At 39.6% G+C, this 25613-nt stretch overlaps 4 protein-coding genes across 4 annotated transcripts in view; all 4 read left to right on the forward strand.

Moving 5' to 3' along the window:
- Positions 1–867, forward strand: part of LOC111604499 (dynein heavy chain 3, axonemal) — a 38537-nt gene extending 37670 nt beyond the window's left edge. The window contains exon 53 of the mRNA XM_030225313.1: positions 382–867. Coding sequence (XP_030081173.1) covers positions 382–729 — 348 coding nt within the window. The 3' untranslated portion in view covers positions 730–867. The remainder of the gene's footprint in view (positions 1–381) is intronic.
- Positions 868–2327: 1460 nt separating this feature from the next.
- Positions 2328–4047, forward strand: LOC111604501. The gene is made up of 2 exons (XM_030225316.1): positions 2328–2360; positions 2723–4047. Exons 1-2 carry the CDS (start codon positions 2328–2330, stop codon positions 3971–3973), a joined length of 1284 nt encoding a protein of 427 aa, XP_030081176.1. The 3' UTR covers positions 3974–4047.
- A 276-nt stretch (positions 4048–4323) lies between these two features.
- On the forward strand, positions 4324–6726 carry LOC111604495. The gene is made up of 3 exons (XM_023322586.2): positions 4324–4405; positions 6012–6095; positions 6319–6726. Exons 1-3 carry the CDS (start codon positions 4360–4362, stop codon positions 6612–6614), a joined length of 426 nt encoding a protein of 141 aa, XP_023178354.2. The 5' UTR covers positions 4324–4359; the 3' UTR covers positions 6615–6726.
- A 5240-nt stretch (positions 6727–11966) lies between these two features.
- Positions 11967–22846, forward strand: LOC111604483 (ammonium transporter Rh type B). Its single transcript, XM_023322570.2, has 8 exons — positions 11967–12556; positions 14604–14772; positions 15194–15359; positions 15987–16248; positions 21401–21591; positions 22284–22478; positions 22543–22636; positions 22703–22846. Exons 1-8 carry the CDS (start codon positions 12388–12390, stop codon positions 22804–22806), a joined length of 1350 nt encoding a protein of 449 aa, XP_023178338.2. The 5' UTR covers positions 11967–12387; the 3' UTR covers positions 22807–22846.
- The last annotated feature ends 2767 nt before the right edge of the window (positions 22847–25613 follow it).

Raw genomic sequence — 25613 nt, forward strand, 5'->3', positions numbered from 1 at the left:
ACAAAGTTTATACAAGTAAGAAAGACTCTAAAAGTCAAAATTGTATTCCGAAGCGAACTAAACCAATTTTATAAATAATTAAATTATTTACTTTGAGTCTTGGTTAAGGTAGAATTTGATAATTTATTTCTTAATTTCATTTTAATCACATAATGAAGCACATACAAATTTTTTTCTCTAATATCACCCAACATCACCTTGAACTACTTCGCTATTTGATCTAAGGCCTTACTATTTTCTTCCTTTTAATCTAGGTTAAATAGATTTTTTAGGTCAAACTGTCTTTTGTTACGAGCTTGAGCATTATATTCTTACTATTCTAGCTTTCTAATTTTTTGCAAGAACCACATTCATTAGCTCTTGTTTATTTTGTGTGCGCAGGGCATTTTCATAGAGGGCGCTCGCTGGAATCGCAAGACCAAAGAAGTGGATGAATCGTTTTCGAAAATTTTATTCGATACTCTGCCTGTTATATATTTACGTCCTGTGCTTCGAATGCCAGAGGAAATACCACGCGGCAGCGACACTGAGGTGCAGCGTCCCCGTGCCGGTACGGATGCTGCTCCCATTTATGACTGTCCCGTTTATAAGACCAGCGAACGTCGTGGCATACTCTCCACCACGGGGCATTCGACGAATTTTGTAATGTATCTGCAGCTGAGGTGCTCCCAGACGGAGATGCATTGGATTAATCGGGGCACCGCTTGCCTCTGCCAGCTGGATGATTGAAAATTGACCCACGGACGGGCCCCAAGCCACCGGATGTGCCTCACAATAAGTTACACATATTATAAGCCGACGGGGGCGAACGGATGCATGAATTGAAAATGAAACTGAAAACGGCAGCCGACGCGTATTTTACGGCCCGTAAAGGATCGCCCGACCTGACCATACATATATGCAGACATATATATTTTTTGATTCCAGCGTTCTACATGTATGTATTCCCATATTTTGTTCCCCCGATATGGAGCCTGGCACAAGCGGCAACTGCGATTCTATTTGTTTTTAACGGTTTTTCCCCGCGTTGCCACATGCTGGGCAGTGGCATTTTGATGATGATGTTGATTGCCAGATATAAATTAAATATGCAGAATACTCTATAGCAATGGTTGAAAATATATACATATATATATATTTTGTTTTCTTTTGTTCCATTTACCTATGAATAAATGACAAATGAAACAGGAGCATATATATTGTTGTTTTTCTATAGATTTTAAACTGGTCGAAGATATATGCGCTAGTTATCGTGAATATAGTTTAGGAATTGAACGAAAATAGCTTTGCCAAGGTCATGGACACCAGAAATATAGCATGAAACGAGATTGAGAATGCTTCAACACATTCTAAGCTCAACATTCTAAGACGCCTACTTGAAACATCGCCATAATAATGATTCAAGTTGATGATTATGTTGTTGATGATGATAATCGAAAACATTCGAGAGATTTATTGCGTGTTTTGTGCACAATTGGAGCAGCCACAAGACTTGAATTTAAATTTAAATTGCCACGGGCCAAGCGAGAAGCATATATTTTATAAGCAGATATTAGGAAAATAAAAATATGCCAAAGTTTGCGTTTGGATTGAAAGATCTATTGTATCATCTGGCTATTATTAGATGCCTAATGTGGCGTAACCGAAAATAGCAACACTCAAGAGCATTTGTGTCCATCATGTCCACACACCACACAACAACTCCAGCACACACGCACACACACTTCGCGTGGCCTTAAGCGTTGTTCAAGAGTCGCCAAAAAAAAATTATAAAACAATATACGCAGCTGTCCATCAGTCAATAAACTGAAGAAGCGTCCATAATGATAACAATAACAACAACGACAACTTCCGCTTGCAATTACCTGGCGAATAGGCATTGAGTTGATTGTGTGTTTGGATTGACCCCAACAGCTGCTATTCATATGCACATACAGCCCATTATTTTTGATACAAATAATCGAGTCTATCAAAGCTTATGAAGAAGAATGCAAAGAGCCCTCAACTATTGTTGATTCTGTTAACGTTTTGAGACAGTTAAAAAAAAATATAAAAAAAAAATAAATAAAATAAGCAAAAGATCCAAAATCTGAAATCGTGGCCGCCACGTTCAACATGCGATTGTTGTTGCTATAGAAGCTCTTTTTATCGTCATCGCAATCTATTGTTGACTTTCGTTTTGTTTTATATATATCTTAATATATATATGTGAATATTATATTATTTAGTATCTGAATGTTAGAGCCAGACACAGAGTAAAATTGATATACTTTTCGACGTGAAATACTTTTAACAATAGCCACTAGCTAACAAGACAAACCACCTAAATGCGGCTAATGCCGGCCATCAATGGAGTTGAAGTAGTCGAGTTGAACGAAGTCGATCGACATCGACATCAGCATTAACATCAAACGCAGACGATCTCGAGCGTACATCTATGATGCGGTAGTTGCCGCATGGATCAGTAACCGGTTTCATTTTTTGGATCGTCTCTAAAGTGAATGGCAGAGTGGCTGCGGCGAGAACTTTTTCGCAAAATGCTGTGTATAAATAGTGTCGTAAGGTCTGGTTTCAAAACAGAATCAAATTTGGATTAATCTCATAGACACGCATCGTCTGGGAGCATCTTTGAATATGGTTAGTCTGCCAGCCTCATAACCTCTTGGAAATCGCACACACAGGACTAACCCATCCATAACTCCAACTTCTTGTACTCTTGCAGAAATTCTTTGTTATTGCCTTTGCTGTGATCGCAGCTGCCTCGGCTACATCCATCGCCACGGATTATCTGCCACCTGTCGACAATAACCTAGAAGTCGCCGCTGAGCCAATCGATTTGCCACTCGAGCAGGGTGCCCTCGGTGATAATGGTTATCGCTACAAGACCGTCCGTCGCCTGAAGTACCGTCATCGTCGTGATGTCAGCGAACTCCCATCCGCCGAGTACCTGCCCCCAGTTGGTGAGGTGTCCCAGGATATCGGCGTTGCTGGTCCTATCGAATCCGCTCCTCTGGCTGATGATGGCTACCGTTACAAGACCGTCCGTCGCCTGAAGTACCGTCATCGTCGTGATGTCAGCGAACTCCCATCCGCCGAGTACCTGCCCCCAGTTGGTGAGGTGTCCCAGGATATCGGCGTTGCTGGTCCTATCGAATCCGCTCCTCTGGCTGATGATGGCTACCGTTACAAGACCGTCCGTCGCCTGAAGTACCGTCATCGTCGTGACGTCAACGAATTGCCCAGCGCTGAGTACCTGCCCCCAGTTGGTGAGGTGTCCCAGGATATCGGCATTGCCGGTCCTATCGAATCTGCTCCTCTGGCTGATGATGGCTACCGTTACAAGACCGTCCGTCGCCTGAAGTACCGTCATCGTCGTGACGTCAACGAATTGCCCAGCGCTGAGTACCTGCCCCCAGTTGGTGAGGTGTCCCAGGATATCGGCATTGCCGGTCCTATCGAATCTGCTCCTCTGGCTGATGATGGCTACCGTTACAAGACCGTCCGTCGCCTGAAGTACCGTCATCGTCGTGACGTCAACGAATTGCCCAGCGCTGAGTACCTGCCCCCAGTTGGTGAGGTGTCCCAGGATATCGGCATTGCCGGTCCTATCGAATCTGCTCCTCTGGCTGATGATGGCTACCGTTACAAGACCGTCCGTCGCCTGAAGTACCGTCATCGTCGTGATGTCAGCGAACTCCCATCCGCCGAGTACCTGCCCCCAGTTGGTGAGGTGGCCCAGGATATCGGCATTGCCGGTCCTATCGAATCTGCTCCTCTGGCTGATGATGGCTACCGTTACAAGACCGTCCGTCGCCTGAAGTACCGTCAACGCCGTGATGTCTCCGAGATTGCCAACGAATACCTGCCTCCAGTTGAGCAGGCTGTGATCGATGTACCAGCTGAGGGTCAAATCCTTGGCGATGATGGCTACCGCTACAAGACTGTCCGTCGTCTGAAGTTCCGTCGCCACTAAAGATACACTCCCCCGTAATACAGGAACTGAGTTTGCCAACAACAAAAAACCAGGCTATGGCACTCTCATTTGAAGTTAAAATAAGCGTATTAGTCAATGAGAACGAGCTATGAATAATTCGAGTACAAAAAAAGAAACAATAATAAAACATGTAAAAAAAAAAAACTAAAACATTTTTGTCTTTTATCTCTGGGCTTTGCTCGCATTGCGCAAACTCAAAAGAAGCCTCAGCCTATCTAATCTTATCTTTATTTAGTATTGTGCTAACAACAGAGGTCTCCCGATAAGATACTCGCACTTGTTGCTCGCCAAAATCGAGCTACATATTTCAGTTTCATTTTACAGTTTGCGACGGAAACGAGCCCCAACCCAACGAACAAGACGAAATGATGTGGTCCAAGAAGTTCTCCACCTGTTTGGTGATATGTCTGGGTAAAGTTAATGTGATTTGTGTGTGTGTGTGACAAAGTTTTTTAGTGGAATATATCTTGAATGTGAATGCTGCTGCTGCAATAAAATGAACCGTGAAATAGCTACACTTAAAGAAAATTATATAAACTCAACTACAGTCTAGCTAAGATCCAAATATCTTTGCAATAAAATCAATTTTGATAGATAAAATGTGCATTTCTACTTAGAGAAAACCTGTGAATTCTGTCTATAATTGGAGTATTACCTGTGACAAAAACCAGTTAAGAAATCAAATTAAACTAACTTGAATTTTTTATTAGAGTGAACTTTCGTTAAGCGAGTATGAATTTTAAAGTATATGAATCAAGTCAAAGTTGTGGCCCGAGTTAAGCAAACCTATTATATATACTATAGTTATCTGTTAAGCTGAGCTAGGATTTCAACTGATGAACCTATAACTTAATTATTTCCAAGCAAATTTAATTCTGCTTTTATATACACAAACAGTTAGAGTGTAGAGTCGAAAAGTTCTTGGCTCTTTCACAACAAAGTGGCTACAAAATGTGTAAAGTGCTAATGAATAAACCAACTAACAGTGAAGGGAATCTTTTTAAAGACCTATGAGTAACAAAACTCTGTGTGTGTGTCATAAATAGAGTCTAAAATGTGTGGAGACTCGACAATAATTGTGCGCTTATCAGTTCCAGTGCAGCTGATAAACTTGGTTGCTTTACTCATCAGCGTTGACCCAATCGCGTTTGTTTGCCAATGAGTAATAGCTAAAGGTTAAATAGAATTTTATTGTAAATGTACGGTATTTGGATGCCTATCTCCATTTTTCATTGATAAATGCTTATTTAATGCTGAACATATTTCAATTTATTTAATAAATATTTGATTTGGTTTGAGCTTAATGTAATGCACAACAATAGCTAATACCGGATGTGGGTAAAGCTCAATTATTATTACACCATATAAATTATGAAATACGATGGAAAAACAATTAGTTTCGGCTTTGGCGGTTGACCGATGCACTGGTCGCGGTCGCTGCGCCTAGCGACTTTTTCGACCGAAATTCCAAATCTCACACGATAATTAAATTTTTGAATATTTACAAAATGCTGAATGTCAACCGAATGCGATAGACATCAATGCACAGAATCGAGACAATAGAAATATAGCAATCTAAGCTGACATCCGCAATGGGAACAATAGCCGACAAGCTAAATGTAGTGCCCCCCTGAACCCGAGTCCGATCTTGGGCTTCGCTTTAATTTATCATCGAAGATAGCGCGCGCGCGCTCGCGTCGGGCTTTTTATACATTTTGCTTTTGTTTTATTTTTGCGTTGTTGTTAAGTGTTTCATAATAATTAATTATTAATATTTGAACAAGTCTTCTGCTCTTCTGTTTTGACGAATGCTCAACTTCGGTTTCCATGAGTTCCGTTCTAGCGATTCGCTGTGCTAAGTCTTGTCGTTCGCTCTGTTTGATGGGGACCACACACGGCGCGTTCTTCATATAATTTTGCGTGTTTGTTTTTCGTTTGGTTTTTTTTTTCTCTCTCTCTATTGATAGTCGACAAGGTGTTAAATATCATAATTTATATTGGTCTTTTTCATTTACAGTTCTATTGGCATGCTTCATGCAGGAAACGGAGGCCACGCGACGCGTGAATCGCGGACGACGCACACTAACACGCAGATACTTTAGTAAGTCAAGATGAAACCACATCAATCACTATCAGTCAACATGAAAATTTGCTGAAACAATCTAAATCGAAGCTTAACATTTGTCAATAAGAAACTAATTGCTAATTTTGAGAACTATTCGCAGATATTCAGATAATATAAACAGTCAGACTCAATCAACATCCATCAATTAGATCGAATACTTACTTCACATTATTAAACTATTGCCTGATTCTCTTTGCAGCTGGCCTTGCTATACCTGGCTGGGCTGTAATTACCTGCGTTGCTGTGGCTGAGCTAATCCTTGGCGCTGCTCTCTACTTTGCCATGTACAAGATAATTCTTGACAAGGAGCCAGAGCAGGCCAGCACCTATACACCTGCACAGACGCACGATCCAACACCTAGTACAGTGCAGCCAGCGCAGCCAGTACAACCAGTACAGCCAGCGCAGCCAGTGCAGCCAGCTCAGCCAATGCAGCCATTACATCCAGTACAGCCAGTACCGGTGACACCATCGCATGCTACAAGCATTGCCTAAACAGCCGGAAGCACTAATCGGTAGCTCGTGTCATTGAGTCAGGCAATCAATACCAAAGTAAACATCAAGGAAAACACCTTACACAAATTCTTGCGTTTTATTTTATTTAAATTTATTTTTTTTATCAATAAATCGAATAAACTTTTGTTACACATAAAATGTAAATTTGGAAAAGCTTTATTTGTTATTAGTTTTTTTTTTATATTTTGTTGCTCCAACACTTCTTCAATTTAGCTTGGCTTTTGATATTTTTATTGACGCCGATTTGTGATCCAGTTTGTCTTCAAATCTATATATACGCACAGATATATGCATATAGGTTTGTCGGCTGCCTCCAAGCGACAGATTGAAAGTTGTCTTAACTATTAACTGAGGCGCTTTGTGTTGTCAACTGAAACTGGTCTTAGACCGAGTTGCTCTGACTTAACTATCCGGCTGTGGCATAACTTGCGGATGCTGTGAAAATTGCATTTAAGCTTTTACAATGCATAGCAGACTTTTAAGCGCCATTGTAAATGATAGCTACTTATCAGTGATGCGCCTTTAGCTAGTTTTTTGCTAGCGATATTTATGAGTTGCTGCGATATATACTAACTTTTTGCTAAATTATATGAGATGAGTTTAAATGTCAGTTGAGACTATTAAAGATGAGTTAAAATGAGATTAAGATATAAGCAAGTTATGAAATTTGTTAGAATTTAATGAATTTCAAAGATAAGCTGCTAGATAAGATAAGTTGGTAGATAAGAGATTAAAAGATGTGAGCAGACGAAGTGAAAGTTCATAGCTATAAACAAACGATTTTTGTTGTCTCAAAAGCTGTGGATATGAAAATGTTCAGATTGAAAAAATGTTGATAATCAAGCTATTAGTTTAAGTCATCAATTATTCAGTTCCTTTTCTCATAAGCCATTCTATATATATTCATCTTAAACCTAAGAATCTCTACTAAATCTAGAATTTTTTACTTCCAGCCCAGGCTAACTTGTTGGCTGTAGCATCTCGTGTTAAAGATGCCACTTACTATGGCTGACGCTCAATGGCACTTGGCTGGCAAAAATGCAAGTTGCCCGCTTTGCGCTGACAAATCGAAATTTGTTATAAACGCAATTGATAAATCCCCGAGCGGCACTTGAGCTACAGCTGAAGCTGCCACTGAAGCTGAGGCTAAAGTTGAAGCTGATGATGCCGGATCCGAGGGGCACAGCTACGGAGTCCGCTGCCATGGCAGCCAAGTAGCTGTAAATGCCAACAATTGCCGCTGCGCAAATCTTTGCGATAGTAACACAAGGCAGGCTCTACTGGGGGAATGGCGAGCGTGGCAACTGAGCTGCTGCTGTCGCTACCGCTGCTGCTGCCGCTGCAGCCGCATAACCAAAGCGGATTTCAAATTGACACAAAACAGACAAAAAGCAAATCGTTTAGGCGCAACCACCCGCAGACGAAGCAGCAGCAGCCGCCGCTACCACCGCAGCGCCAGCCACAATAGCAGCTATATACCACACATGCAGGCACAGTGGGGCATGTGGGGCAGTGGTACAGAGACTGTGGGAAATTTGTGTAACGTAGCCAAGTTCCAAAAAAAAGGAGAAGACTTCCAAAAGAGGGCAAAGCCGGCGATACAAATGCCGGCAAAGCCAGTCAGGCAGCCCAGCCTGAAGGATACTTTGGTTGGCATAACAAAGCCACACACAAAGGACTTGGTCCCAGCGACGACGTTCACTACGATGTTGAATATGTGTGTGTCTGTGTGTGTGTTTGTTGCTGTTCTTCTTATACGAGCAGCTATATTGGCATAAATTGTTGTTGCTGCACAGCGAGTTTTAAAGAAATGGCCAAACGTGTTTTGGAAAACACTTTCGCTGTGAATGGGTTTGAATATTCTACGACGATTGTTGCTAGAGATAACATAACTTATTCTATAATACAGTAGATAATAGTAAGATGAATTTTTGTAGCTGACTATAGTAAAATTTTTAAATAAAAACTAGACTATCAACAAATACCAAAAATTTGCTTCAAACTTTGAAGGAAGCTATAGAACCATAGAGAAACTATAAGATCATAGAGGAATAGTAATATAGAAAGATGAAATATCAAACTATATCTACTCGCATGCTAAAATTTATTTAATAATATAAATACTTTTTGGCTACAAATCTGTTTCAGCTATATAACATTCCACAAAGCTCGAAACATGTTTCCCTATATATAAATTCAAAGCTATTTTCAACTAATAAGCAGAGAGTATAGATTAAAAGACAGCTAAATAACTATATATAAGTATTTCTCTGTATAATTAACCCGTTTTACTATTGCCATCTAGAAACCATACCACAAAGCTATGTAAATACTTTCTTTCATAAAGTCTGCTACTGGAATCGACTTTCTTTAAATCAGCTTGAAAACTGTTTTCAACATCAACTTGCAATTAGTAAAATTGATATTGTTATAAGCAGGCTCACTAATAACCAATATTTTGTTGATTAAGTAACATCTGTTAAATTATAAAATTTAATATATTCAAATTTCATGCTGTTTCTATATAATAAAGAGAAAGTTATTCGGAACAGCCTTGCCAATTTCTTTAGACAATAGCACTGTATGTCTCTCACTCTCTCTCTCTCTCTCTCACTCTCCGTCTCTTTTTGTTGGTAGTGTTAAAGTTTATCAACATATCGTCAACATTGCTGCTGTCTACCCAATGCAATGTCTGTGAGGACTCGCATCATATTTATTTATGGCTCAGCATAAACCTAAAGCATATACATATTTTCTACTTGCCCTCAGACTGACCACAAGACGAATAAAAAAGGTGGAGAACGTGACGCGCTGGATGGGGCTGCATCTTGGAGCAATAGAGCAAAAGCAGCTGACAGTTCGGTAGCCATTTTACAACGTTATCAATTGTTGTTGTTGTTGCTGTTGTGCCTTGGCCCGGATTTTAGCCATGTACGCTTGTTGTAAACAACAACATTAACAAGGGTTTACTCAAATACGAGCAGTAGCGGCCGGGGGCAGGTGTTGCGAGGGGACATGCAGACACTCATAAGCATTCATTGGAAATCCTTTTCGATTTATTTGCGTATTCAAACGGAAACATTTAAAGTGATTGCGGATGCAAATTCTGCCAAGTATGTGTGTGTAGGCAGCTGGAACACTCAAAAAAAAAGGAGAGAAAAAAAAACGTGGCTCAGATATAGTATGCCACTGCCCTGCCAGCTACCCTCCCACTGATTTACTTTACCGTTCAAATTTTTTTTCTGTTTTCCTGGTTTTTCGAGAGATCTGAGAGCGTTTACCAGCGCGTGCCTGGCAACATTTGCGGTTTTTACGCCAACTTCACACATTTTCTTGTGTCGGTTGCTTGCTTTGCATTTGCTTCTGCTTTGGTTTGTTTTTTATTTATTTTATTGTTGTTGCCCTGCCATGAGAATTTCAATTTTTAACACAGGTGCTTGTGTTTGTTGAAAAAATAAATATCAATCATACGCACCAGCAGCCGAGCCCTAAACAGCTGCCTCACCGGGCGACAAGTTATTTGTTTAAATTTATTTATTTTTATTATTTTTATAAAATATTTTTCTCTATTTTTCTTTCATATTTTCTTTGGCTTAAGTGAAATGATCACGATCTTTATTTTTATGCGAGAAAATGCAAATATAAAGAAAATGCCAAAAAAAATATGTAAAAAAATACACAAAAAATAGCATAAATAAATATCAATCATACACCCCAGCAGAAGTTGCGCGGAACGACAAGTTATTTGCTTGTAATTTATTTATTACTTTTATTGTTATTTATTATATGTAGCAATTTGCTACTTGGCAATTCAAATGCCAACATCACATATATGTGTTAAGAAGATACGCCCCCAATGGGCTTTACAAATCAAATAAGAAGAATTTTTCTTTTGGATAGTTTTGGAGTTAAGATCACAAAATTTGACAGGCTTAACAGAAAGATCTGTACATTTTTATGATTTGACAAAGATTTTGAAATGTCTTAGCTAATTTTTAAACTTATTCAGGTTCTAAATTGTTTACTATATTTTTCTAAGTTTTCTTTCTGAATTTCTCTCATATTCATTTAATAAGTAAAATTTATTCAAGTCTAAACAGAAAACCATTAAATATCACAAATTTTACATTACTAAAACTTGTTTAGCTGCAACATTTTTAAGCATATTTAAGTATTTCTTATATTATATATATTTACGTAATACTTCGTTTAATTTACTCAATTTGAGTTGGCATATATGTGCGACTCGAGACGTTTCTTAATGTGCTCTATTAATTTCGCACCAAGCTACGAAAAAAATGTTAATGACTGGCAATTGTTTGGGCTGGGGGGCTGACCCGCATCATGAATAACCAGCTGATCGGCTGCTCCATTTGTGAATTGTATCCAAAGCACTTTATCGGCAATTGTTGGCGGCGGCGTGCTAATTGCCTGATGGCGATCAGCCAGAGACAACAAAGTGCTTATCCAACTATCTATGAGTACATGCATATATATATATATATATATATATATATATATATCCATCATAGCTGACTTACTTCGGTTTCTATGTCGCTTATCAGTTAAAGAAATTCTAGAGCGTGGCTAGCTAACGATAGCAATCAAAATATCAAACTTTCAGTGGTTGCAAGTTGAAATGAGTAATGATTCAGCAAGCAATACACTTAAAGAAAATGGTTTGAACTCTACTTGATGATGGCCAGAGAGTTAACACTGATACTTTTGGCTTCTCTGAATATGCTTAAAGATTAAAAGCAGGCGTAGATGAGATATGCATATTTATGTAAATAAAAGACATTGGGAGAAAATGCCGCATCATTTTTAATATGAGTAAATGAGTAAACTGAATATGTAATACACTTAGAATACTTTTGAAAAGAATTATAATAAAGAAAATTATAATAATAGAAATATTAGATCTACAAACTTGACTAGGATTAGTGAGAAATCGCAATATTAATTTTTACTGCTCCAACAAAAACCTGAAAAGCTAAATACTATCTAAAAGAAACCCTAGCAAATTCTTAAAGTTTTCTTCGGGTGCAATAACACGAAGACATGGCCATCTTTCCATTTTAGTAAAAGTGTAGGCGGGCGATAGAACGATTTCAAATTGAAATTAGAATGCAACTGAAACAAAACAATTTAAATAAATTAAAAGCAACGCGAATGCGAGCACACAATGTAAATGCTTTTTAGGGGGCAGCGCTGAATAATTTAGCAAGTGCAGAGGCAGCCATAGCGATAGCTGTAGCCGAGGCAAATTAAATCAAATAGTTATATCATGTGAATAAATCGACGCGGATATATCGCACATACGCCCCGTTGAACGGCGAGCAGCCAAGCGACAGCTACTTACGAACCTCGCACCCAGAGTTGGGCATCAGTACGTGCATTGCGCTCAACAGCAGCAGATCGTTCCATTTCGCGTGTGCCAGTTAGAGTGTGTGTGTGTGTGTGAGGGTACGCGCGCGAAAACTAAAAAGCGTACAAATATTTGCTCAGAAAAGAGAGAGAGAGAGAGACAGCGTGCGAGAGTGAGAAAGACTTCCTGTCTGCTGCACTTACGCTTCTAATTCCCCGGAGTATCCACACGCGTGCTTCAACGGCTCTGACGCGGATTTGAGCCGCAGTGCAAGAGCCGCGCACAACTCCAATCACCGTCGACTCCCGTCTTGTATACGCACAACAAATCTATATATACATATATATCTAGATACAGTTTTGTTGCATTTTTACGGACTCCATCATGCATACGCCGGCGAGCAAAGTGTCGGGCTACGTTGTCCTGATGATTGTACAAATAGTTTTCCTGGTTCTATTCTGGCTTTTCGTGCGTTACGACAAGTCCGCTCTACCAGCACGCCTCGACAATGAAGACGCTGGATCAGCAAACGAACACGTTTCAAAATATCCCCGTGAGTAGCTATCATTTCTAGTTGTCAGCTACTCCACAGCGCCACAACATTCTCCTACCCTCGCCGGGGCTCACGCGCACTCAACGTCTATATTTAGCCCGTGTTGCATCCATTGTTAAATCTAAAATTAAACGCAGCACATTAAAATTGCGACAGTCTAAGCAGGGGAAGGCAATTGAGTTTATGTTTTTGTGTTCGACTAATAGATACCCTTTATCGTCGTTAATGTATAAAGCTTCTGATTTTCATTATATTTTTTATTCTCATTCCCAGACTCTTTCTCCATCTCATTCTTATACTGTTTCTCATTCTCTTTCTCATTATTTTTCTCCATATCTTTCACATTCCGAGACTCTTTCCCCATCTCATTCATATTCTTATTCTGTTTCTCATTCTCTTTCTCAATATTTTTCTCCATTTCATTCACATTCCGAGACTCTTTCTCCATCCTATTCTAATTATAATTCAGATTCTCACTCCCATTATCATCATTATTATCATACTAATTTTGGAGGAAAAACCAGAAAATCCAATATTAATTTATATACATTAATTTAAATATTTAAAAAACCCGTTAAAATATTTATCGCCTTCTCTAATAAACAAATGAAATATTTTCAACATCAATCAAAAGTGAGTTTGCTCTCCACTCTTAATGGAAATAGCTTCTAAAAAGGTTAGTTTATTATGTTAGAAAGGGTCATATGATATAATCAATAGTTAATTGACAGGCAAGCAACTAAATGACGACAAACCGTCAACTGACCGCTAATGACTCGAGCCAGCTGACTCGATGTTGACTTGTCAGCAAGATTGGCATTTTATCTGAGCTGTCCGGCTCGCATGGGGGCCCGCCCCAAGCTGTCAGTCGCTGATTGTCTTGATGCGATTGCGTGACATCTATAACTGATAAGCTCTTCTGGACGATTTCATAAAGACAACGCCAGCTAAATGAACGAACATTTAGATAATTATATATCGAAGCGAGCTAGAGTGTGTGAGTCTTGGAGCTACACTAAAAGAACCATTTACTTAATCTATATATTATATCATGATTTATACTACTATAAGAGCAGAAATATGAACGTTAAGCGTCAAACTTGGTAAAAATGATTCTGATTTTTTAAGAATTAATTAGAGCTAAAAGCAATCACAAGCCCAAGCTTCAGTTAATCCTGCATATTAAGAGGACGATTACCCATGCCAGTTGACATTTCAACACACTCTCGCTCTGCTTCTCCATCTCAGTTGACCTTTGTCTATGTGTTGGTGTGTGTTTGTCAGGTGTTTGGTGTCTCATAAATAAATAAAGTTATTTTTGCGCATAGTCCACTTAAAGTCCCACGGCAGCAATTGCATTAATTACTTTTGCCACAGTGGGACCAAAGCGAGAACCAAAAACGAAACTGAAAACCGAGCCGCTGCAAGCACACACACACACACACACAAATGAATAATTAAAGTCATTAATTTCAATTTATGTAAATGTGTCTCTGTAAACAATTTGTTGCAATTCATAATAAATAAATTAAACCGCATTTCACACTAATTGCACCCGCACACCAATTCACACACAGACACACACTAATGCACACACACGGCTAGCCTTGCTGTGTCTAGGGCTTCCACATCAATCTCAATGCAATTGACTTTTGGCAGCAGACAATTGGCCAATTAATTGCAACGACTTGACTCAATTAATAAGCGTGCCAAGGCACGCGGCACAAGCTGAGCGATCTCATACCTAGGCTTAGAGCATTCCAGGATATTCTGCTCGTAAAATTCTATACGATGATACCATGTTCTCAAGCGCTCTCCTGACGGAACTTATGCACTAAAGGTTTAATATAATGATGATGTGGCTAAGTCCCTTCGCTTCTCTTTATAGAAAATCAGGTGATTTAGGTCATCATTTTTAACTCCATCTATAAATATTCTCTCTCTATTCATTCATCCCTAATCACTATCTGTCGATTATAATCTCTCTGTAGCTCTTTCGGAATTCCTTTATCATATACCTTCTAACCCCTCTACTTGCTTCTTCCAGAATTCCAGGATATTCAGGTTATGATATTTATTGGATTTGGCTTTCTGATGACATTTCTGCGCAAGTATGGCTATAGTGCCACGGGTTATACACTATTCTTGGCCGCTTTGGTGGTGCAGTGGGCGGTGCTGATGAAGGGCTTCCTGCACATGGAAGGTGGCAAGATCAGGTGAGCTACAGCAACTATAAACGTTGCCTGCCAATCTAAATAATTGAGCAATGGCCATTAATTAATTGCATTTGAGTATGCAAACACACTCAGACACACACATACACGCGCGTAGACAGAGTCCAAAGCAAATAAGTTAAAGAAATTAAGAAAAATATGCTCGAAGACATAATGAATTTATGTAATTACTTTAACTTGAGCAGGATTCGCAGGTGCTTTTCACTTGAGCGCGTCGCAGAAGCGACTACTTCAACTAAGTGCCTTGGCAAACAAGGCAACAGAGTTTGGGAGGCGGGGAATTCTGGGGTGCAAAAGTCACGATGCAAATAAAAAACACTTTAAATTCTTTGCTTTGCCATTTCATTTGGCTTCAAGTATTAAATCTTCTTTCGTCTCTCTCTCTCTTTCTTGTCTCTTTCAGCCTCTCGCTGGAAAGCATCATAGACGCAGACATTGCCGCCGCCGTGCCGCTAATCAGCATGGGCGCACTGCTCGGACGGACCACGCCCATTCAGCTGCTTTGCATGTCCATCATTGAGGTGGCACTGTTCGCTGCCAATGAATATTTGGCTTTAAATATACTGAGTGTAAGTGAAAAAGAAATGAGGGAGTTGTGAATTATTATATTTGAAAAAGCAAATCTGATTGGTAAATAAGAAAAGAGTTATTATGATGATGAGACACTATCGTAGAGGAAGGGACACTGTTTGTAAATTTATCTTTATTATTTTCAGCGCTATTCAGAAAAGAAACTTTATTTTATTGAGATTGTTTCAATTACTTTTAAGTAATATTCAAAAGTTGGTTTAAAACTTTCCTCATGTCATTCCGATGCTTATGATGGATTATGCCTTGTTGCTATGTGGAATAGGAATATAACCTACAAAAGAAAAAGCTGTTGTTCCATGGAAACTGTATTTAAAGTAAACAGAGACTCCAAATTCAGTAGAGTTTTATTGCTAGGTTAAGCTTAAGGCATAGTGACTAGAAAGTCAGCTAAATAGACAGACATATTGATCAGAAATATATACATGTATCCATAATATAAAGCGTTGACTTCATCTTACTCAAGTCTTCTCCCCACAAGTCTTCAGATAAAACTCAGAGTTACCAATACCAACATATTATCAATTTTTCAACCGACTTCTCTTTCAATCTTATCCTGTTCCATATCACATACCATCAGTTACTTCCAATCCCTTTCTTTTGCACAGATCTGCGATTGTGGTGGCTCGATTACTGTGCACGCTTTTGGCGCCTACTTTGGCCTGGCTGTGGCCATGATGCTGCGTCCATCGAGCGACCAGAACGAGGCGGGCAAGCACGAGGGCCCGAACTATACATCGGATATATTCGCTATGATCGGTACCACCTTTCTCTGGGTATACTGGCCGAGCTTTAACTCAGTGCTGGCAGCTGGCAACGGCGGCGAGCGGGCCATATTGAACACGTTCCTCTCATTAGCCGCGGCAACAGGTGAGTCACGTGCCTCGATTGGAAGGCGGCACACAGTTGCGAGGCAATTAGCTGAATCAAGTGGCGGCTCAGCTGCCTCTATCTTGTAAAGATGTATACTATGTACACTGTATATATATATATATATGTATTCCTGTCCAGCTGCGTTAATTATAATGTTGGCACTGCCATTAGCCGAGGCGCCGCCAGTCGCCAGTCGCCATTCGCTAAAATTGAAAAGGTCCAGGCTCTTCAAATCTTTATGCATGCAACTCACAAACTAATTAAATGTCAAATAGTTTCGTTAACACATTTCAAAATTTATTTTGAGCACGTAGCACACATAAAAACGTTGCAAAGAGCCAGGAGCTGTAGCTGGCCAGCATTTAACTCTGTGTATACATCGCTCTGTCTATTCGTGTGTGTGTGTGTATGTGTGAGTGTGTTTATGTATGGGTCAACTATGTTTGACCATGGCCATGTCGTACACAACATATAGAAAATGTGCTAAAAGCAAAAACATGGCCAGGAGGCAGAGGAGTCCTTGGGACGAAGGGCGAGGTGCTTGTGCTCTTGGCTCGGTTAATGTAAATAACAAAACACAAATTAAATGTATACAAAAGGGCGTCCGGCAATGACTACAGCAACACCGAGGACAACAACAAATGAAACAGCAGCTGAGATAAGCTGAGCGAGCGCTGGACACTGGTCAAGCTGAGTTAAGGCGTAGGTAGAGAGAGAGAGAGAGAGGGGGCGCAACAGGGGATCTGTTGGCGACACTGGACGGAGGCGTCTGTGGCCAGAGAAGAGCCTTGCCATGGATATTAAAGCCCTCATGTTACACCAATAGCAACAGCAGCAGCAACAGTGGAGGCAACACCTAAACAGTGCCATCAGACCATATGAGAACTTAGAGGAAAAGTAGAGACAGCATTTAGACGAACTTGAAATACGCTAAGAAATTCTTGTCATAGATAATAGAGGAGTTGTTCGAACGAGAAGAAAGCAACAATTGGCGACAATAATGATATAAAATAATATGTTGAAATATTATTGGAGAGTACTTCAAGTACATTGAGTTTAGAAGAGGCAAAAATAAAAACTAGTTGAACTTCAAATATTCTTTCAAACTATTGTCTCTATTTTCTATTTATATTTGTTCTGAATCCAACTTTAATCCACTTTAAGTATATATAAGATATCAGCAAGACGCCTGCGACAAACTTGCGATTCATAGTCGAGACAAAAGGTTTTTGATTAAATTTATAATTCAAACCTAATAAATTAATTAAACTTCGAGTGCGGGATTTTGATTAGCTTAGCCTTTAAATTAAGCTGTTAATTGTTCAGCTCTGAAATTTGATCTATCATTGACTGCTCTCAGACAGCCTTTAAACTTAGCTTGTTGTGAAAGAAAGTTGAGTTGCATGACTTTAAGCGTTGTTGCCTAATTAACATGCCATTTTACAGCTAAGAATACAATTTGTAAATTCCTATTTACCTATGCAAAGTAAAGTCTAGTTCAAAATGTATCTGAATTATAATAATGCCATATGAAGTAAATATTTTTATATGCAAGTTTAGTTGCCTGGGGGTTCAAATCCCAGCTCTCAGCAGAATTATAGAAAATAATTTTCTTTCTTCTAATCTTCTATTTCATAAAATGTTTTCGATTCATAAATACATAAGAATATTTAGGCAGCTTTTTAAATTCAGATTGAAGGCTTTTGGCTTAAAGACAGCATTTATTATTCAAAAATTCAGTGTTTCCTAACCCAAACTCTTTGCTAAACAAATGCAAAAAATTTGTTGTTTAATTTTTTCTTGTATATTATAGACAATTTTGAGCTTTGACCCCTATAAAACCACATCTAGTTGACCCATAATTCACTTTAACTTTTATTCAATTATTTAACTCTTCCTTCAAATTAAATACACATTCAAATGCGACAAACAGCTTCAGTTAATCGTTATGCCTTTAACGGCCAAATGGATATATAATGAAAAAAATAGCTGGCCATAGCTGTGTGCCGGCGTGGCAGGACATTTTATGCGGAAGGATGTGCGATTAGTTGAGTCAACGTGTGGGGCCCGTTTGGCTGTGTGTTTCGCTTTAGGGGCCATGTCGCAGCGTTCAGTGGCTGGTTACTTGGCTCGCTAGTTGTGTTGCCTTAATTAAACTAAAGCTGGGATTCAGTTCAATGCCTGAAATTAGAGGCGGTTACCGTTGGGGTGTGGCCCACACACATATACACACTGTGTGTGTTGGTCATGCGGGTGCTGCTGCGACATGCATAGCAGACGACGACGCCATTTGGTGTCCAAATGCGGCGCCAACAGCAAAATACGCCCCAGTTGTTGTTTTCACACCAAGTTCAAAACGAGGCTGGCCGGGCTCCCAGTCTCGGCCTGTCGCCCGTCCCGCTGCTAGTCATGATCCTAGTCCTGGTCAGTCCTCCGACTATATTGCCACCGTAGCCCGTCGCCCGCATTGGGGCCAACACAACGGTTAAGCACAAAACACATTTTATAGTCACAACTGACACCATTGGCGTTAATTTAAATTGTTAAATGTGCAAGCAGCAGGAACAGCAACAACATCAGCTGTAAAAGGGAATTATATACGACTAGTATATACCCTGCTTGATATCATATAGCTACTTCAAGAATTTTGTGTGCTTAAAGTTCGATTGTCATTTATCGATCAATGTAATTATTGAAGAGAAACTTTAAATCATTTAGTTTAAATATTTGAAATTTTTAGCTACTTTTGCACAACAAAAAAGAAGGTTCTTTCATTTACTCGTTACATAGAGTTAAACAGCATCAGTAGACTGCATATGCCCTTCAACTGTAGGATATGGGGTTTAACAACAAGCTAGAAACAACTGACGCCCCAAATCTCGGTTGCTTACGGCTTGCCCTAGCTTTCATTTCAGGGACCTTGGTTGTAAAAATGTTGTTTAATTGATTTTAAAGCCAGAAATTTTGCAGTACTCGTAATTCCGTGTCGCCTGGACGTTGTCAAAAGCTGTTTTTGAAATTGTTGTGGTTGCAATGTTGTTGTTGTTGTTGTGCTTGGTCCGGTTGTGATTTGCTTATTTGCAGTTGCCACAGCAACCGAGCGGAACGTCCCGTATTAACTAATTTATGCAAATTATTATTGCTGCAACATATGTTTCGCCATAAAATGAAGATTTTTAAGTATTTAGTGTTATTTTTGCCGAGATTTATGTTTAGCCCGGGCAATAAACTGAAGTGTTCCCCTCTGTTGTCAGGGCAACAACTAAAGGATGGGATGCACGAGAAGTAGCCACGGAGAAGGAGGGAGAGAGCGAGAGGACTTGTCCGTTGCCTTGTTTACATTTTTATTAGTTTTGTGTTTATGAACTGCGGTTGTGGCCGAACATTGTGGCCCATTTGCTTCGCTTGGATGATTTAAGAGAATGTTGTCATTACCAACTGGAGCTTAGCTAGAGATGGGCGCACAAGCAAAATATTTTATAATTAAATTAAAATGTTATAATTAATGAAATATTATTTTTTAAGCATTGGAGAGGCAATTTTCGTGCGAAATTCTGCATATTCGTGTTAGCTGACTAGAACTACAGTTCAGTCTCTCATTTATCTCTTGTCGCAATGTATTTATTTATACATGCACCCAGATGTTCATGTGTTTTCATTACAAGCCTCTGGGTCCAACTTTTGAACTAATAGGGATATCTTATAAAATTAAGAAATGGATGACACTAGCAATGGACACATAAGCATAATATTTATTTAAATTATTTTTAATATAAAATTTTTTAATCTATATTTGTATTTATTATGATTAAGCAATATATAAAATATTCGTGCTCTTTCGTGATGCCATGTAAGCACAGCCTTACGAATGACCATCTCTAGGCTGAGACATCGCACAAATAACACACAAATAGTACAAACTGACACACACATTCATATATACATAAATACAGCCGTATGTCATCATTGAAAACTTATGCATAGAAAATATTTTGATTAGTAATTACCGGCATCAAAAATAAGGTCCAATAAGAAGGTAACTGTTGATTTTAATACGCTCATTCCATTAATCCGCTATTCTAAGCACATAACAAAAATTAAAGAAAAACACTATAGAAGAAAATATTTGAAGATAGCTTCTTATACGATTTTAGCACCTATTTTGGAAATCAGCAATCATGCCATTGCTTAACTACACACACCAAAAAACACTCATATATACAAAATTAACACATTTCCACATTTAATAAATATTAAACACAACTGGCAATGACGGTAAGCCATTGTTATAGTTTCTCACAAAAAAAAAATAAATAAAGGCATAAAACTAGATTATGGCTTTTCACACTCCTTTCTTTTCTTTTGCTTTGCCACATGAAAATTATTAACTTTAGGGCACAACCGAATCAACTACTTTGCGTTTAAATTAATTAAAATTAAATTATTGAGTAAACAGTGTGACCAAATTAGCAAAGAAAAAGTGTTGCCAAACAGCTATTGATGATCGTCCACATCTACCGACGGTTACCAAAATATCAACAAGCTTAGAAGATTGAAACCGTTATAAGTAACTTACACGGTACATAAAAAAGGTAAATCAAAGCTAGCTTCTTCCAACTACCAATTCAATTATATAGAGACTAGAGCTATTGCACTAAATGTACAACACGTAGAGCGAACATGTTGAGACAAGTTCGATTCGACTCTTTTTGTCTCTGCTCTCTCTACATTGAGACGATCAACACAGCTATAGGAGCTTGAATTCAGTACGTGTCGAGCGGTCGACCGAGACGGTTGATTCTTTTTTTGCGGAATAAACGAATATGTAAGCAAGCGCTGCCAGACTGTCAATATACAAGCGCTTCCACACAGCTATCGATGATCATTTACTAATATCGATGTTTGTTAAAGTACTTGTAACTACCCATACCTAAATCCAGGAAGCCGCCAAGCTCTAAAATATATTGTTCTTTGCAAATAAAACAAATACGATTGGTAAATGGTGCACATAAGGCAAAAAGAAAGCCCAGCTGCTGCCTGCCAACAGGCTGATAACGTAACTAGGAGAACACTTGAGTTGTAGTTGATGGACTCAGTTCATGTTGTTATTGTTTTAACCGTATGCTTCTCTTTCCTTCTCTGCTTCCAGTGACCAGCTTCGTTGTATCGGCGCTTGTCAGCCATGAGAATAAATTAGATATGGTGCACGTGCAGAATTCGACGCTCGCTGGAGGCGTTGCCGTTGGCACCGTTTGCAATCTGCTTCTTGGAGCGCATGGCGCTGTCTTAATTGGCATTATCGCCGGCACGGTTTCGGTGCTCGGCTATCGCTATTTAACCGTAAGTTGAACAACCGTAAAGGTGGACTGGGCAATGCATGTAATCCATGCAAATACGAGGCGTTATTCTAATTGGAGTTTGAGTGGGAATCGCAGTTGGAGTTGGAATGGAAGTGGGAGTGAGAACTTGGGTTTGAGTTGGAGTTGAAGTTTCAGCCCCGGTTTGACTCTATGAGCCTCTACTCCTGTGCTATGGTCCATCGTCTGTTGCGTTTTAATTAGCGCGCCTAGTCGAAAAATGTGACGCTAATGAGTAAAGTTTGTTGCCCGGCGGCCGCTGCTGCACGTACAAACTCTACTCCCAATTCATATATATATCTCTGTCTCTCCTTCTGTGCCTTTCCGTCCGGCGTAGAGGTCTATGTGTGTATATATAAATGTACACCTTTCTAAATGACCCAACAGTCGAGGCCGCTGTCCAGTTGCATTTTGCACTTTAATAGCGTTTAATTACGTGACAAAAAACAAGGTTCATACCCTTTGAACTTTCACATGCGAGGCCAAAGAACTTTTCTACAGCATTCCAAAAAGAATGTATGTGAATTCATGGTGAATTGTGGCTCTTTAGCTTAATACCCTGTTGACAAACTTGCTAAACAGGGCTTTCATACCGATTACATTGAAATTTAACAGACAGATCATTGCAGAGCTTTTCTTTACATAACTAAACATTTAATACCCTGTATATTGCAGCCCTGGCTAACAAGCAACCTACGTTTGCACGACACTTGCGGCGTACACAATCTGCACGGGATGCCAGCGCTCATCTCGGCAATTGCATCTGCTATCTATGCCTCATTGGTCACCATGGATAACTATCAATCGGAGCTACAGGATATATTCCCCGCTATGGTGGGCAACAATGGCACGACAACCAAAATTATGGGCGTAAGTGGGCGTTTGAGCAGCTGCAATTAAACAACAGACTAAATCCTATTATCCCCCTCAACAGGGTCTGGGCCGTAATGCCAGCTCACAGGCAGGCTATCAACTCTTTGGCATTGCATTGACTTTGATTATAGCCATTGGCGGTGGCATTTTGACAGGTGTGTTATTTGATCAACCAAATATCTATGTAAACCCTCCTATATATATACTCGATTTCTGTTTAGGCGCTGCCTTGAAATATGCCAGCTTTCGCAATTTGCAAAAAGACGAACAGCACCAGGACGAACAATATTGGGAGGTGCCTGCATTAGAGCCCAAGGAGGAGTAAAGTTTTGTGCATCTGCCATTTGATCGAAGCTTCGAATCTGCTTTAATATTTTTTTATTATAATCTCTACATTATATAGTTTGACAAATGTGTTGTCTGCATTCGAAATTTTCCATAGCATTTTGTATTTGCACATTTTTTGTAGCATTTGCTTAACTTTTGGTCAACATTTGTTGCAGCTGACAATGCAGCTTGTTTCGTTTAATTTTTGTAGACATTTTGTCGCATTCAATTAAAAAGTTGCAAAAATTTACACATTTAATTAGCGCAGAGCACGAAAAAAAAAAACAAAATAGAAAAGCAAAAGCAAAAATCTGTTTAAAATACGAGTAAAATGTATTAGCAATGAAAATATTTTAATTGTGACAACTCCAACTCTATCTGTACCACTCTTTGTATAACTCTACTCTCTCTCTCTCTCTCTGTTTCAATTTCTATCCCTTTCTTCTACTCCTCTCTCTTTCTCTTACTTCTCTGGTTTTATTGCAATTGTTATGTTTGTAAATACGTTTTTTGAATGCTGCGCGCAAATTTTAATGGAATTAAAATCATGCTCACACATACACTCTGTTACGCACACACACACACACACACACATACATATTTGCAGAAAAAGTTTAAATATGCCCCATGATGAACTTTTGGCTGGCGCCGATTCAGTCGCCAACTTTAATTGGCGCCCATTTCTGTTGCGCAACTGGAATGCAATTGTCCCAGCCAACAATCTCTATGTAAGAGGCGTGCTGTACTGATGCACATATATACACACGACAACAGATATACATATATATATATATTTATATCTACTACTACTGGCCAGCTAATTAAGTGGCCCAAGACAAAGTGTCAGCTAATTAGCTGACTTGCTTCTTGGTTCCGACTAGCTTAGCCGGCGATTAGCGCACCTGCTGAATAAAAACAAAAGCAAACCCAATAATGTCTTTTAAATGTAAACCCTGCCAGCCCCATCCCACACCCACACTTGGGGAAGTTCGTCTTGCACTGCGCTAAGCGGACGGAAAAACTTCTTAGCCGGATTTGTGCAGCTAAAGCGAATGAAAGGATGGTCAAGCCTCGAGTGGCTCAAAATCATATTGGTGCGCAGTTGGATAAAGTGGACATAGAATGGATTTGTGAAGTAGTTGGGACATAAATAGTTAAGCGCATATTAAGGGAAGGGTAAGCTTAGTTGAAGGTATATAAATAATAAAGGGCTTTCATAATTTGGTTAGTAAATGTGTTGGGCAATGGCATAGCAGCTAAATGAGAGCCCTAAAAAGTATGCTATATATTTTATTAGAGTATAAATAGACCCATGCCACGAAGCATTTTAGCAATGGACTAAGAAGTGGAATGTGCTTGAATGTAACCTTTAGTCATCGGCAACGCATCTGTCCTGGGATCAGTTTCAATGGCAGAGTGATGAATTACAAAACGCCTTTGAGTTATCCCTGACAGAAGTCTCACCTCTAGAAGCAAAAATTGCAGAGAACATCCAGGATGTGGCCGGAAAGTATGTCGCGAGATTGTTACTAAATCAAATCGTATTTTACATAAAATCCTCTAAAACCCTTTTCTAATTATAAAAGTAGCTTGAAATATATTTGTCTCTATATGATATATATAGAGTACTAAGCCTTTATGCTCCTTTTTTATGTAACGAAACTAAAAAACGGTAGTTAAATAGTTAAAAGCAGACATAATAGAATGTCACTCGCACACACACACACACACGCGCTGCCCACCCACACATTTAAACACATGAGTAAGTTGACTAAGAGCAAAAATATTTTGAGAGATGAAAGGACGACAAAAGCGTGCAGTCAAATAAGTGGCCAAGGATGCGAGCGATGTCTGTCTGAACTGAAGCAGGTGATGGAAGGAGAGCACGAAACAGGAGCAAGAGAAACTGGGCAGTGCAATTTGGCAAAGTATTCCCCGGTGCGCCGTTTGACTATTTGGCCTGGCGAGGCGATGGCTCAGACGTCTGTGTTCCTGTATATGTATGCGTATGTGTATGTGTGTGTGTGTGTGTGTGTCATGCTGTCTAAGTGCTGTTTTATTGCATGTGGTTGGTCGTTGGGTCGCCTGCTTGTGCACCAGACAGATGGACACTCACACGTCTATAATAATAATTAACAGCATGAAAGGCAGCGACGTTGGCAGCGACAGCGACAGCAACAACGACAGCGACAGCGACTGAAGCAGGGGTATAAGGGCAGAGCAGCCTTTTGGCGGCTGTTGTCTGCTTTGCTCCACGAAGTATGCAACATATTTTATGCATGTGACTATGAAACGACAGTTATAAAGACAGCAACAGAAACAGCAACAACAACAATAGCAGAAACAGCAGTAACAGCAATAACAACAGCAGCAACATCAATAGCAATAGCAACACAACAGTAGCAATAGCAATAGCTGCAACAGCAACAGTAGCATTAGCAGCAACAGCAACAATAGCAAGAGCAACACCTGTGGCAACATCAATAGCAGGAACAATCAGTAGTAGAGACAGCAACCACAATAGCAACAGAAGCAGCAATAGTAGTAACAGCAACAGCGTCAACAACAGCAGCAGCAGCAACACCAATAGCAATTGTAGCATCAGCAGCAGCAAAAGCAATTTCAACAGTAGAAACACCCATAGATACAGCAACAGTATCAAGAGCAACACCTATGGCAGCAGCAATAGCAGTAGCAACAGCAACAGCAGTAGCAACAGGAGCAGCAACAGCAACAGCAGTAGCAACAGGAGCAGCAACAGCACAGCAGCATCAACAGCAGCAGCAGCAGCAATACCAAAAGTAA

Source organism: Drosophila hydei, unplaced genomic scaffold, assembly GCF_003285905.1.
Source record: "Drosophila hydei strain 15085-1641.00,03,60 unplaced genomic scaffold, DhydRS2 tig00008128-arrow-arrow-pilon, whole genome shotgun sequence".
Lineage (NCBI taxonomy): Eukaryota > Metazoa > Arthropoda > Insecta > Diptera > Drosophilidae > Drosophila > Drosophila hydei.